This window comes from Panthera tigris, chromosome A3, assembly GCF_018350195.1.
Source record: "Panthera tigris isolate Pti1 chromosome A3, P.tigris_Pti1_mat1.1, whole genome shotgun sequence".
Taxonomy (NCBI): Eukaryota; Metazoa; Chordata; class Mammalia; order Carnivora; family Felidae; genus Panthera; species Panthera tigris.
Genome location: NC_056662.1, coordinates 108,300,381 through 108,314,201, shown reverse-complemented (window position 1 = coordinate 108,314,201; position 13,821 = coordinate 108,300,381). Strand labels below are relative to the sequence as shown.

The 13,821-nt window shown below is 41.3% G+C and overlaps 1 protein-coding gene across 4 annotated transcripts in view; it reads right to left on the bottom strand.

The window, feature by feature from the left end:
- The window catches only part of ATL2 (atlastin GTPase 2), a 56,867-nt gene extending 44,894 nt beyond the window's left edge, over window positions 1–11,973 (bottom strand). The window contains exon 1 of one of the 4 annotated variants that reach the window (XM_042982139.1): window positions 11,664–11,973. In XM_042982139.1, coding sequence (XP_042838073.1) covers window positions 11,664–11,781 — 118 coding nt within the window. In that variant the 5' untranslated portion in view covers window positions 11,782–11,973. Of the gene's footprint in view, window positions 1–11,122; window positions 11,310–11,663 lie in introns of those variants that run through there. The other 3 variants (XM_042982136.1, XM_042982138.1, XM_042982137.1) reach the window with 3 other exon arrangements.
- Window positions 11,974–13,821: the final 1,848 nt, after the last annotated feature.

Sequence of the window (13,821 nt, the reverse complement as noted above, 5' to 3'; positions counted from 1 at the left end):
GCAGGGTGACCTGGGTGGCTGAGTTGGTTAAGCATCCGACTCCATTTTGACCCAGGTCATGATCTCCTGGTTCATGAGTTCAAGCACTGCATCGGGTTCCACACTGATGGTGCAGAGCCTGCTTGTGATTCTCTCTCCCTCTTTCCCTCTGTCTCTGCCCCTTCAGCACTCTCCTCTCTCTCTCTCTCAAAATAAATAAACTTTAAAAAAAATTTTTTTAGGGGTGCCTGGGTGGCTCAGTAGGTTGGGCGGCCGACTTCGGCTCGGGTCATGATCTTGTGGTCCGTGAGTTCAAGCCCCGCGTCGGGCTCTGTGCTGACAGCTCAGAGCCTGGAGCCTGTTTCAGATTCTGTGTCTCCCTCTCTCTGACCCTCCCCCGTTCATGCTCTGTCTCAAAAATAAATAAACATTAAAAAAAAAAAATTTTTTTTTTAATTTTTTTAAATGAGATGCAATAAAACTATTTTCCAATTTTCAGTAAGACATGCATATACAGTTACATGTAAATAAATGTGTAATTCATGGTTTCTTATGGTACACAGTGTGTCATGAATAAGTGAGAAAGGTCCCCCACCCTACCCACTTCAAGCTAGTAGTAATTAGAGAGCAAGGCATTATACTCGATACTTGAGAAATACAATTTGCTGATAATGGTCCTCACTCTCAAGGCTCTGACAAAATAAGTGCAAAGAACAGTATAAAGAAAGAGCCATGTTCGATTATTTAAACTAGTGTATCAATGAAGACATCCTGGAGAAGGTTGCATCTCTCTGAGCCCTGAAAAGCAGATTAAGGCTAACCTTAAAAGTTTAGGGTAAGAATACTGGGCATTATCCTGAGAGCCATGGAAAATTTGGAAGGAGAGGAGTGATAGGATCAAAGCTGTGTTGCAGAGATAAACCAAAAGTGATGAGTGAGTAAGAAGTATAATGAGAACCTAAAAAAAACAGGGAAATCAGATATTAAGCAACTAGAAGAGCCAGAGTACAAGGTGAGAAGCCCGAAGTCAGAAGGTGACAGTAAAAATAGAAAGCAATGAATGCAAGAGCCAGCCAGTTCTTCAACATCCTTCTCTGAACTAGGCAACTGATAACACTAAATTATTCCATATTTTTATAAGGAACATATTCTTTTCTTATAAGTCTTTAAAAAACTATGGTGCACTAAATTTCCATTTCCAAAAGTAATTTTGAAACAGTTACTCTAAGGTTTTCTAACAGGGATCAGGAATCCATCAAGACCAGAGTAGGTTTCCTTAACTCAGGCAAACAGTTTAATCTGGTCCCAAAATTAACTCAGTAGTAAGTTAAAAGATATTAAATCCATAGAAAAGCGACTGAAATTTGGGATAACCAGTTAGCAAAGGAGTCATTAAAATACATACACAGGGACCCAAGCTTAAATTTAGAATAAGGTTTTTATGACAAATCTCAAATAGGTATCTGCCAAGACTCTGGAAATAAGATGCTACATTCCATTTTGTCACAACTCTCTACCTCACATGGCTCATTATAGGAGCAGTTAAAAAAAAAAAAACCAAAAAACAAACAAAAAACAAAAACAAAAGTATACACTCAAATCCCAAACTCGGCTCAATACAGGCAAAATTCCTACTACGAGAACAGCTGTAAAAAGAAAGGAATAGTGCCAAAACAGACAAACATCCTTCTAAGTAGATAAATGTGGCTAATTTGAAAAAACAAAAGGAATAAGAAAGTCAGAGGTTCTCAATATATTCTCCTTTCATCCTTTCTCTAGTTTGGCAACTTTTAGAGTACATGTCAGAGTTTCTTGTGGTAGATAAATACACATGGCTCAAAAACAGGGATAGCAGGGTGGGGCACCTGGGTGGCTCAGTGGGTTAAGCATCTGACTCTTGATTTTGGACCAGAATCTCACAGTTCAGGAGATCGAGTCCCACGTTGGGATCTCTGCTGTCAACACAGAGCCTGCTTGGGATTCTCTCTCTCCCTCTCTCTCTCTCTCTCTCTCTCTCTCGCTCTCTCTGCCTCTCCCCAGTTCATGTTCTCTTGTGCACTCTCAAAAAATAAACAAAAATAAATAATTTTTAAAAACAGGGGTAAGGGAAACATATCTCCATAGTTTTTAAGAAGTCACATTTGGGGCTATTCAGACAGTTTTTCCAGGAACTATACAGTTAGTTAATTCTTTGCTCAACTTGGCTATAAAAACAGCCCACATTCTCTCTTTTTTAATGTTTATTTATTTTTGAGAGAGACAGAGTGCAAGCAGGGGAGGGGCAGAGAGAGAGGGAGACACAGAATCTGAAGCAGGCTCCAGGCTCTGAGCTCTCAGCACAGAGCCCAGTGCAGGGCTTGAACTCATGAACTGTGAGATCATGACCTGAGCCAAAGCCAGACACTTAGCCAACGGAGCCACCCAGGTGCCCCATATTCTTTTTTTATTACACATGCTCGGACACCATTTGATCTTTCAGCCACCACTATCTAATTGCTTTTAAATACTTTTTAAACATCCCTTTTAGAAAAATTCTTAGAAATAGACAAGTGCTTAAACTATTTTGTAAAAAAAAAAAAAAACTTACCAAATACTGGCTATCTTCAAACAAGTAGGATATCCTACACTCGGCCTCCTAGGACCCACTCATTCCTCAAGGCCTGACAAAGCCCACCCTCACACACAGGGGTTCCTACTTCTGAAATTATAAACTTAATGATAAACTTTACTCACAAATATGCATAAGGTCTATCTGATCTCCCAACTACATGAAAGCTTGGAACAGGGATCTGTTCTACACTTTTCCACACCGGTACTCATTACACACAACTGAAAAGCCCTTTCAAAAGGTAGGTGTTCAATATGTCAACTGATAGCATCAAGGGAAAAAAAGCTAGTTCTTTGTCTAAAAATGGTCTTCTATCAGCCTGCCCTACTCCCCCTCTTTTCTCCCAAAAGAAAACAAGTCCCAGCCCTTTCAGGCTCTCTTCATCCTGAAGGGGTGATAACTTTCTTTGTATGGTCAATACATGCCAAGTGCTTTTAAGACATTATCTTTTAATCTAAAAACTTCCAAAGTAGGTTTTTTTAGTTAAGGAAGTTGAAGCTTGGTGGTGGGACAATATGAACGCAGCTCCTAAGCTAGGAACTTCTATCACACTATGGGCACCAAAGCAGATGCACATACTCTGTCATTAATGAGTCAGGAACAAACAGTATCTCAGGAAGAATTCAAAACAGTTAAAAAAAAAAAAAAAAAAAAAAAGAGAGAGAGGAAGAGAGAGAAAGAAAAGAAAACCCTCTAGCATACCTAAAGATTCAGAAGAGATGAGCATCAGTAAATTGAAAAGTTGCCGATTTATTTAAGAAAAGCACTCATATGGAGCCATTTTAACCTTTTTTTTTTTAAAAAAACCACTATTCACCAACCCCCTCCCCCACAAAATTAAAAAGCAAATATGAAAAAGAATTTCTTATACACAACAGGACTTTTACAAAATAGTAACACTGAGATGGTCCAAGATTATAAAAATGCAATTAATAAAAAGTTCTGAGTTCATACTCAGTTACCATATTAAAATTTCAAGATCAACTGTAATCAAAGAAATGCAAATGCAACAGTAAGGTCCTCATTTTTACCTATGTGTTGGCATTCATTTTTAAATAACAACATCCACGTGTGAACAGAAGTATTTGTAAACAAGTACAAACCTAACCCAAATGAACACAGAATATATGGGAACAACCTTTCCAAATGATTTGCTGATGTGTCTTCAATCTTGAAAACGTATAGGTAGTTTGACCCACCTACTTTTAAAACCATATCCTAAAGGTCAAAATTTATCTACAAAGATGTTTTGCCAGCATTGTTCACAAAAAAAATCCCCATTTTTAATGCCACTTTAAAAATCATGTTGTAAAGATTATTTAATCACACAAGGAAATACAATATGGAATGAAAAAGTGAATTACAGGGGCACCTGGGTGGCTCAGTCGGTTAAGCGTCCGACTTCGGCTCAGGTCATGATCTCACAGCTCATGGGTTCGAGCCCTGCTTCAGGCTCTGTGCTGACCGCTCAGAACCTGGAGCCTGCTTCAGATTCTGTGTCTCCCTCTCTCTCTGCCCCTCCCCCACTCGTACTCTGCCTCTGTCTCTCTCTCTCAAAAGTAAATAAAACATTAAAAAAATATTTTTTTAAAGAAAAAGCAAATTACAAAATTACAGTAAGATCCCAATTTAGGAAAAATTAAATTATGCATTCAAAAAGGATATATACTAAAAGATGTACACTAAAATGTTAGCAGTACTTACTGATGTAGAAATGTTGGGGTTCAGGGCCAACGGCCAACAAAGAATCTTAAGACCTCTTCGGTGCAAAAAGGTGGTTTTATTAAAGCATGGCACCGGCTCCATGGGCAGAAAGAGCTGCACTAGGGTTGTGATGGATGACTGATTACATACCTTCAGGTTGGGAGGGGGTTTAGGGACACTGCAAGTCTCTAAGGAATTTTGGAAACAAGGTTTCCAGGACCTTAAGGGGGCTAGCTACTGTTAGGAAAAGTTCATTTATTACTGTCTAATAAAACCTTAGTCACCAGATCCTTGAGATGTATATCAGTGGGCCATATACTTGGAGGATGATTGCTGACATGTATTTGGGGGGTAGAGATAAAAGAAGTTTCCTAAGGAGTTTTTATATGTTAAAGTAGACTTACAGAATCCTCTAGGACCCTAGAGATCGGGATAATGTTAAGCTAATATTGCCTTTTGCCCTTAGCAAAGTGTCATCATTGAGGCAGCTGAGTTCCTAGAGGAAGGTCACTATGCCTGTCTCAAAGACTTGTCAATGGGCTATAAGTAGCAAGGAAATTTAATTTTTTCTTTTGCCTTTGTTTCCCATATCACTTACCACTAGTTGATATTATTTTTATTTCTTCTTTTTTATTTTATTTGTATTTTCCAAAGTCTATAAAGATTTACTGCTTTTGAAATTTTACAAAAATTAAAACTTTTACAAGGTATAAATTATCCACGACTTGTATTAGATTAAAAGCTCTGACCAATCACAAGTTCAGCTGTAATTTAAATGCAGTACATTTCTATCTTAATATCTAATTGTAAGACATTTGGCATCAACAACATTGTTCAACCTTTCTGAGAACTTCTAGCCTACACTTCAGAATTTGATAAATACCCAAGGCCACAGCCATTCTCCTGCAATAAAAAGTCTCTCAACTCTAAACAAAATTTCCACAGTTCATATTGACACATCTATTTTTAAAATTAAAGGGCTGATGAAAAGAAAAGAGCAATTTCTGAAGATGTGATTAACAAAGGTCTTCAAAAAAAATCTCAGAAGAAGGGTGATTTCGTGTCAAAGTTTCTCTACAACTTACTTCAAAAAAATCAACTCCCTCCCATTCTGATAAAAGTGAATTTAATCCAACTTTTAATATCTCATGAACCCATTCATTCAAATATGAAAGAGTAGCTCATTTAGCATTCCAATTTCACCCCCTTTAAAAAGTTTCTTTATAGAAGGCTTTAAAGTTTCTAAAGTGCCTTCACAGACTATTTAACAATCAAAAAAAAAAAAAAAAAAACCCAAAACACCTGTAAATTGGCTTAAGTTTGCTAGGGCAGATATTACCTCCCAGGAAGGAAAAAATGTTATTATAGAGCTAGCATTAAAACCTCCATTCTAAATTAAAGCCTCCATTCTAAATCCATTCTGATGATCGTAAGAAGTGTATAGAATTCAAAAGTAAGTCTTTGGTTAAAATAATATGTCCTAAGCACTATCCATGACTCTACTATAAATGATTATTACATGTAGGGGGAAAAAAGCTTTTATTGGGATTCACAATTTGTATAATCAAGTCAATTATTCTTGAGGCACTCTTGGGCATAACAGACCCATTAGATTCTACACATTTACTGTCTGAAAAGTCAATTCACTCCACTTGGAAACTGCCATGACCTTAACTAAGAAATTACTTCATACTGAATCCTATAATTGAAATAAACAATTTCAGGGGCACCTGGCTGGCTCTGTCGGTTGAGCCCCCGACTTCAGCTCAGGTCATGATCTCAACAGTTTGTGAGTTCGAGTCCCGCATCAGGCTCTGTGATGACAACTTAGCTCCTGGAGCCTGCTTTGAGTTCTGTGTCTCCCTCTCTCTCTGCCTCTCCCCTGCTCACACTGTCTCTACCTCTAAAAAATGAATAATCTTAAAAAAAATTAACAATTTCAAAGACTGTTTTGCCATATGATTAACTGATTCTCTAAAGTGCAAATTTATTAAAATGAAGACGGCTGAGAAATATGCATGTATATTTTTATCTTATAAAAACTAACAAAGGTCTTTCAAGTCACCTATTGTGAAACTTAACTTTTAGTTCAGAGTCTCATCTTAAATAACTATACATTATAGTAATAACTACCATCAACAGAATGTTTGCCGGTGGGTTAAGCACATTTATCACATTTAATACTTGCAATATCCCTAATCATGAACACATTATCAGCATTTTACAGATAAAGTTAAAAATGTACCCACTACCCTTGCTCAAAATAAACCTTTGTCCACACTGCAGTGAAAAAAAATTAGAAGAGACTGATTGCAAATATACACATCTATATAACAGCATAGTCGAATTGGCACATTCTTACATGTACATTACTGTCTCTTAAACACAGACAGCTTTACAATTTACAGAACACTTGTACCTGTCATCTCATTTGTTCCCACAACAGCCCTATCATGGGATTATCATCACTGCTATATGTGCGGGGCTTCAAGGCTCAGAGAGTTTAAGTAATGTCACTCAGCTTTTGATTCCTCATTCTTTCCCAATGCACTATCTTGCTTCTCTGTAATTAAAGAAACATTACCCCCACAGAGTATTATGCAATAAAAAGATGAAATGTACTATAGATCCTTGATAAGCTCTTTCATAAGTTACATAGTTCACCAACAAGTTACTAGAGTTACTGGTTATTTTGATGCCAGTCACAGAAATATAATTTGTATGAATAATTTCTATTAAGATAGTACATTACCCAGGCATCCCCTAGATCCTACCTGTACTGGTCAGAAAACTAAACCCCAAATTAATCAAAATGTACACTATCTCCTTGGGAAAATAGAGAATGTATAAATACGTCTTTCATGACTTAACACTTCCTTCTAATAGATATCATCTGCCCATAAAACCGCCTACCTACAGCCATTTATCCCACAGTAGATAGTGAGGGTGGCTACTTAAATACACATTTTACAAAAATCTACCTAAGTTTAGCAAATATATGTACACCTAAACAGAGAGATAGGATTACCAATGACTTGAAAACTCATTTGTAAAATAGTTATCTTGGCTTTGCACTTCTGAATATTTTGTACTTCTCAATGTACTTAATAAGCAAAGTTGTTCTACTTCGTGAATTCTACTTCTTTCTATGAATTCTTCTTTCTACCTTTTCCCTTTCTACTTTAAAATCTCCTACTCCACTTAGTGACTTGCTCTATCGTTACTCACTAACTGTCCCAATCCTTAAGCAACTGAAGTTAAAATTGTTGAAGGAAAAGGCACTTAAAATGGTTACTTTCTGTCCAGCTGTATATAAGTCCAATGTGTTAATTAATCTAGATGATGCAAAAAAGAATCTCCAGGTAGAGAAAAGACATGTACAAAATTGGTGAAAAAGGTTTTGGGGTTTTTTTGTTTGTTTGTTTGTTTGTTTGTTTTCAGTAGGGTGGGGGAAGGGCAAGCTGGATTTACAAGTCACAACTGCTTTTTGTCCTGCCTATCCTTCAGGCATCCCTAAGGCTCACTATGAAGATGACAGAAACAAACACAAAATCTTCGAGTTAGAAGTTGATCTGACACTGACATGAAAGCAAGCACTGATTTCATATGAATGTTGCAGAGGTGGTGGTGAGTGGAGAAAACAGTTCCCAGATTGTAAACGTTAACTGAAGATATTAACACAATTAAAAAAAAAATCAGTAAAGGAATGTATATAATATTGCTCTTGTGTTTTACAGTAAGAGTTGTTGCTCTCAGACTGCGTAAAACAAAATTTATTCATGTTTTGTGCATATTAAAAAAATCCTATTGTATCAATTGGTAAGCTATTAAATGCCTATAAAACTAAAAAAAAAAAATCATTAGTATGATTTCAGACATCATTCAACAGTTTTACCCTGGCATTTCTAATTATGCCTGTGATAATTTTCAAGGAAGAAAGACCCATACTCTCCTCCAAGTCTACAGGGGTAAGAGTGCCTCTGAGTAGTTTCTGTGACTGTAGACAAGTCAAAATCACTCCCTCCAATGGGATCTCTCAAAGGCAGATTTTAAGAAAGAAAAAAAAAAAAAATCAAAGCAAGATGTTTAAAGCACTTTATAAAATATCAAGGATTATCCTATTGCCACCATATTTTCAGATTGGTGGAGTTTTTTCAACTACTCACTTTTAAAGCTATAGAGAAAGCCCTCAACCATTCTTCTGTACTAAAGGTGATAGGGAACAGTAAAGGATAGGAAGAAACTTAACATGGGTAATGAATTCATTGGGGGATCAAGTTCAGCAACTCAATACTCACATCTATCTTCCTTAAGTTAAATAATGCCCAAGAAAGTTAACATACCTGGATTTTAGAACCCTAAAATGGTTACACAGAATACCATTACATTTTTTTAAAGAAAAAAGGGGGTTTCCCTGTAGCCACCCCAGAGAAAACTTCTGTAAAGCAATAAATCACTGTTACAAAAAAGTTTGACTTCCACTCCCATTCTTTACATTTCTGTCTCTTAACTTTGAGAGCCTGCCAAAAGGCTTTGCTCACAATCATGTCAAACAAGTATTTGAAACGAGCATAAACAATTTTTTAATGCATCTTGCTAAAAAGTATCGCAATTTAAAAAAAATTTTTCTTTAATGTTTATTCATTTTTGAGAGACACAGTGCGAGCGGGAGAGGGGCAGAGGGAGAAGGAGGAGACACAGAATCCGAAGCACGCTCCAGGCTCTGAGCTGTCAGCACAGAGCCCAACACGGTGCTCGAACCCACGAACCGTGAGATCATGACCTGAACTGAAGTGGGACGCTTAACCCACTGAGCCACCCAGGCATCCCTCTCACAATATGTCTTGAACTCCAGCATGGAACGAGGTGACAGTTTTCCAGGTACTTTTAACAACTGTTTAATACTAGACAAGTGGAAAAAGCACAATTTTGGAAAAGGTCTAACAATTTCAAGAAAGTTACTTTCACTTGTGAATATTCAAAAATTTTATCCTAAAGTTAAAACATAGTGGCAAACTAAAATCGAATCCCAAATGGACACACTTGACTTAAGGCCAGAATCTCATTTTAACTCACAGTTTATTTTCCCTATAATAATTACCTCTTAACTGTAAGGCAGATCTTTCTTCACCAAATAAAGAATTTCCAGGAATTCTGAAACACCTTACTAAGGAGATTTAATCACATCCACAGATTCCTATCACCCCACAAAGCCATTAAAATACAAGAGTACATAAGTACTTTATAAAGATCGTACATTCCTAAAGAGAGTAAGCATTTCTCTTAAGAGACACAAAGCACCTTCGTAAGATTGAACTACTGGAGTGGCACCTGACTCACCCCAACTCAGTTCTTCAACTTTACTTATTCAGAAAGCAGAGGGAGACAAAGAGTTGCTTCTACAAAGTCAAAAATAGATGAGTCCCTACTCATTCACAGCCTGTCTGCAAGGACTTTAAACACAAATCTTAAGAAGTTTTATTTGGATTTTAATGTAGTATTGAGAGACTTCAGAGCAAATTAGCAGGTTTTAGGCAGTCATTTGATAGGTATCGTTACCAAGTGAAGGGCTACCTCCAGAGTAGGGGGGAAAAAGCACACAAACACCTCTGAGTAGCAGACAGAACATTTAATAAATAGTGAGCCCTATTTATCAACTCTTAAGAATCACATCTCTTTCCAATGTACCACAAAATAAAAACAATGTTCATCACCATGACTAAGTCATAAAGTTTTGCTTCTCCTAATAAGGCAAGTACATAAAACACTCTGAAACAACATCGAAAACGGTCACCTTAAAAAAATATATATATAAAGCACAAGAGCTTACACACACACACACACACACACACACACACACACACACACACACACACACTACAGACCCCTAGGGTCCAAAAGATCTAAATTAATCAATCCATCAGCATTCCAAAACTAATTATTTGAGAATTCCAACTAGAAGAGATCTAAAGCAAAACCCCTCTTCTCTGGTTGTATTTTGGTTTTTCTATGTAAACAGTTCTGTCAAGTGCTTTCTTTGGCAGGCAATAATAAAATAAACTTTATTTCCTGTTCTTTATCCCGTATCAAAACTCTAAAGTTTATCGTCGCCTCTGACATATGGTCACCATGTCCAAGGGTTACTATGAATGATGAAATACATAGTTCACATAAACTTTTCTCTTGAAGTGTCTTCACGGATAACATCTTATCAAAATGTTTTACATCTCATCTCACTAAACCATTATCAGATTGTGGAAAGAGGAATCTGAAGAACACAAGTTCACGTTTAGTGTAGTTTATAAAATCTTCTCTATGCCCCGGCCATACTTCCCTAACCGTAAGCTTTTACTGTTTATAAGCATTTGAAAAACTTCATGCCTTTAAGTACTATCAAAATTCTCAATCAGGATTTCATGCGTTCGATTCACACCACAGCAAAAGATCAAATGCTGAACTCCTAAAAATAGGGGTGTTAGGAGAGGGACACACAACACTCCGCTGCCAAAGCAAATGCGTCTTGGAGGGGGCAGGGGCGCTCCTGGTACACGTACAGTAGGAGCTCACATTCAGCAAAACCGGGGAGCGAAGGATCAGGTGACTTCACACCACAGACCTTTCAGTCTGATCGGGCCTCACTACCGTCTGGGTGACTAGTAAACGGCTCACCAGCCTAGTTTAACAACTAAATCTGGACTTGCATCCTAGCCACGCGCAACCGGCGGGAGTGGGTTCGGGGGCCGAGGAGCCCCGGAACGCGAGCCCCGGGGCACAGCCCTGGCCTGCGGACTGCGGTTCCCTCCTGGAAGGGTGTCTGGAGAGCTTTCCGACCTGGCAGGGAGGTGTCTGCTCCCCCCACGCGCTCCGCGTCCTCCTCCTCCGTGGAGCCCATAAAGCCCTAGCCACTCCGTCCTCCCTTTCTGAGACAGAGGGCAGCGAGTGCCCGCCGGCAGACAGATCGCCCTGCCGCGTCCGGGGCTCTCCGGCACCCAGCCGCTGCGCCGCCGACTTCCCCGCGCCCCCGGTCTGCGGCCCCGGCTCAAGGCCGCCCCCTCAGGTCGGGGCGGACGCGGCGGCAGCCACGCGGCGGGCGGGCAGGGGGCCGGGCCGCCCGGGCGCAGACGCGCGCGCCGCCCGTTCACCCGACAGCTGCGGGAGCCGCGGCCCGAGGGCCGCCCTTTCAGGCCGCGCGCCGCGGGAGCTCGGGGCGCGGCGGGGGTTAGGCCCCGCGGCCGCCAGACGCGACGGCGGGAAGAGAGCTGAGCCAGCCGCGGACGACGACCCCGCCGCCTGCGGCCGGTGCCCGCGGGTCCGAGCGGCCCGAGCCCTCTCCCCACCGGGACCCTGCGGCCTCCGCCCCGCCGGCGCGTACCTAGGAAGGTCGTGGACGAGACGTGGTTAACCCCGGTGTTTGGGTCGCTGGTCCGCCGCCGGCGTCGCAGCCCCTGGTGCGGCTGCTGCCTCCGCGCTGCCTCGTCCCCCTCCGCCATCTTGTACCGATTTAAAATTAACTCCCCACTGACGTCAAACGCCGCCGCCGCTTTATCAACCTCCCGGGAGCCGGCGGGACGCTGGCGGGTCCTAGCGCCGCCAGTAGCCAGCGCCTCCTTGTCCTCCCCACGCCCTCCCCCGTCCCGCCCATCGGCGCCTTCGCTCCGCCTCCGCCCTGCCAGCCTCCCTGCCCGACTGTCAGCCTGTCCCTAGGCTTTCCTGGCCTCCCGCTACTGGATGGGATTGGGCGGCGCCCCCACCGCGGTCACCTGGCATCCGCACCGCTGCGAGCTCAGTACCACACCCCCTTAGCGCTGGGCTGGTCTGTGTGAACGCAGAAGGGATCTCCAGAGAACCAAGTCCCTCCTTCCCAGTTCAGTAACCCAATTCTTTTTACAGCTCTTCTTCATAATCCTTAACTCGTGCCCTGCACGTGCGGTTGCTTTCGCACGCCTTTCTTTCTCTTTTTTATCCGCCACCTTCTGTGGGGGATACCACCCTACCTGCCTTCCTCCTAAGCTATTGCTCTGCCCTGCTTTTCCTCTTGATCTTTCCTCGCCCAAGTCTCTAATGTTGCTTCCACTCCAGAGACCATCCTATGGTTTATATGCAATAGCTCCCATCTGCTTATGAGACCCTCCCCCCTATCTTCTTGACTGCATACCTTTTCTTGCCCCTAGTACCTTGCAGGGACAAGCCAGAAAGCACTGTCATCAGAAAATGAATTGCAGTAGGTCCTTTCCTAACTATGATGAAACCTCCTTGTGAGGATCCAGTGATATCCTGCAGAAAGTGCAGGTCACTTTTTAAAATAAACACCAGTCCGTGGAAGCTTCTGTGAAACACAGTCTCTTTTCTTTTGGATTTCTACTACATCACCAATGCATTAAAAACTCCTTTTCCTTGGTAAAGACAGGCGTCCAGGTATCTGAATTGCTGTCTTGTCCACGTCTTCTCAAAAGTCTAAATATCACGGCCTTACCTCCTGCACAATATCTTGGAAAGCACTGGTGTCACGAAAGCTTCAGGGTACCATTTTAGAGGAGTTTTCATTGGGCTGTCTGTTTATTCATCTGTTCTCTGTCTTTATGGAAAGGGACTTGAAGCTCCTCCTGGACTTCCTAACTCCCTGCATCCTGGTTCAGTGCCCCTGGGGCAGCCTAAGCTCAAGCCATAAGCCTGGCCTGATGATGGATTTCCTTTCATAATCTCCCTATGCGGCATCTATCTAGTATTGCCAACAATCTGCTTTCTGCAAGGTATCATCTTGGGCATGAAAAAAGATGCAAAAGGGAGTATTTTTGCAGTCAAAGAATAAACTTTCCGTTAGAGTCAGCAGTGAACTTACTACTGGGTGCACCCCCATCAGGAACCCCCAGGGAGTTAAGGCTGCACTCCTCCTAGTCAATCGACCTAACTGGTATCCTTTCCAGGGTCAGACACTATATTAATGTCATAGACTGCTACTACAGTGCCCCGAACAGGCCCACACAGCTCCCAAGTTCAAGGAGTGTCGAGAAGCTAAATGCAAGTACAGTCAAGAGACTGAGCATTGTCCCACGGTTGCCTCATATCTGTGTGTGTTGGAAAATCCATTCTTTGTTTTCCCCAGTCAGCTATCCCTCTTCAGTTTCTCATCACAGTGAAACCTCAGTGTTACTGCAGACTTGTCCCTCCCCCACCCTCCTTCTACACCAAGCGTGTGTAAAGTCAGTCTTGACTTCTAAATCTCTGTCCAGTTCTCCTCTCCATCCCCTCAGACTCCCTCTTGATTCCGCACTCATCATTTCTTTCCCACTACACCGAGGTGGCTTGTTGCTGGGGGCCCTTCTGCTGTGGGTCCTCCACGCAGCCACTGGCTTAAGTTTTCTTCCATGCAAGTTCGGTGATGTGATTTCTCTGCTCAGGATAAAGTCCAAACTCTTCAGAATAGTTGGCAAGGCCTTTCATGATTTGGGCCCTAACTACGTATCGAGCTGCGTTTTTCACTACTCAGTCATTTATTCCTCATTTTTTTCATTTAACAAATGAGTTCTAAC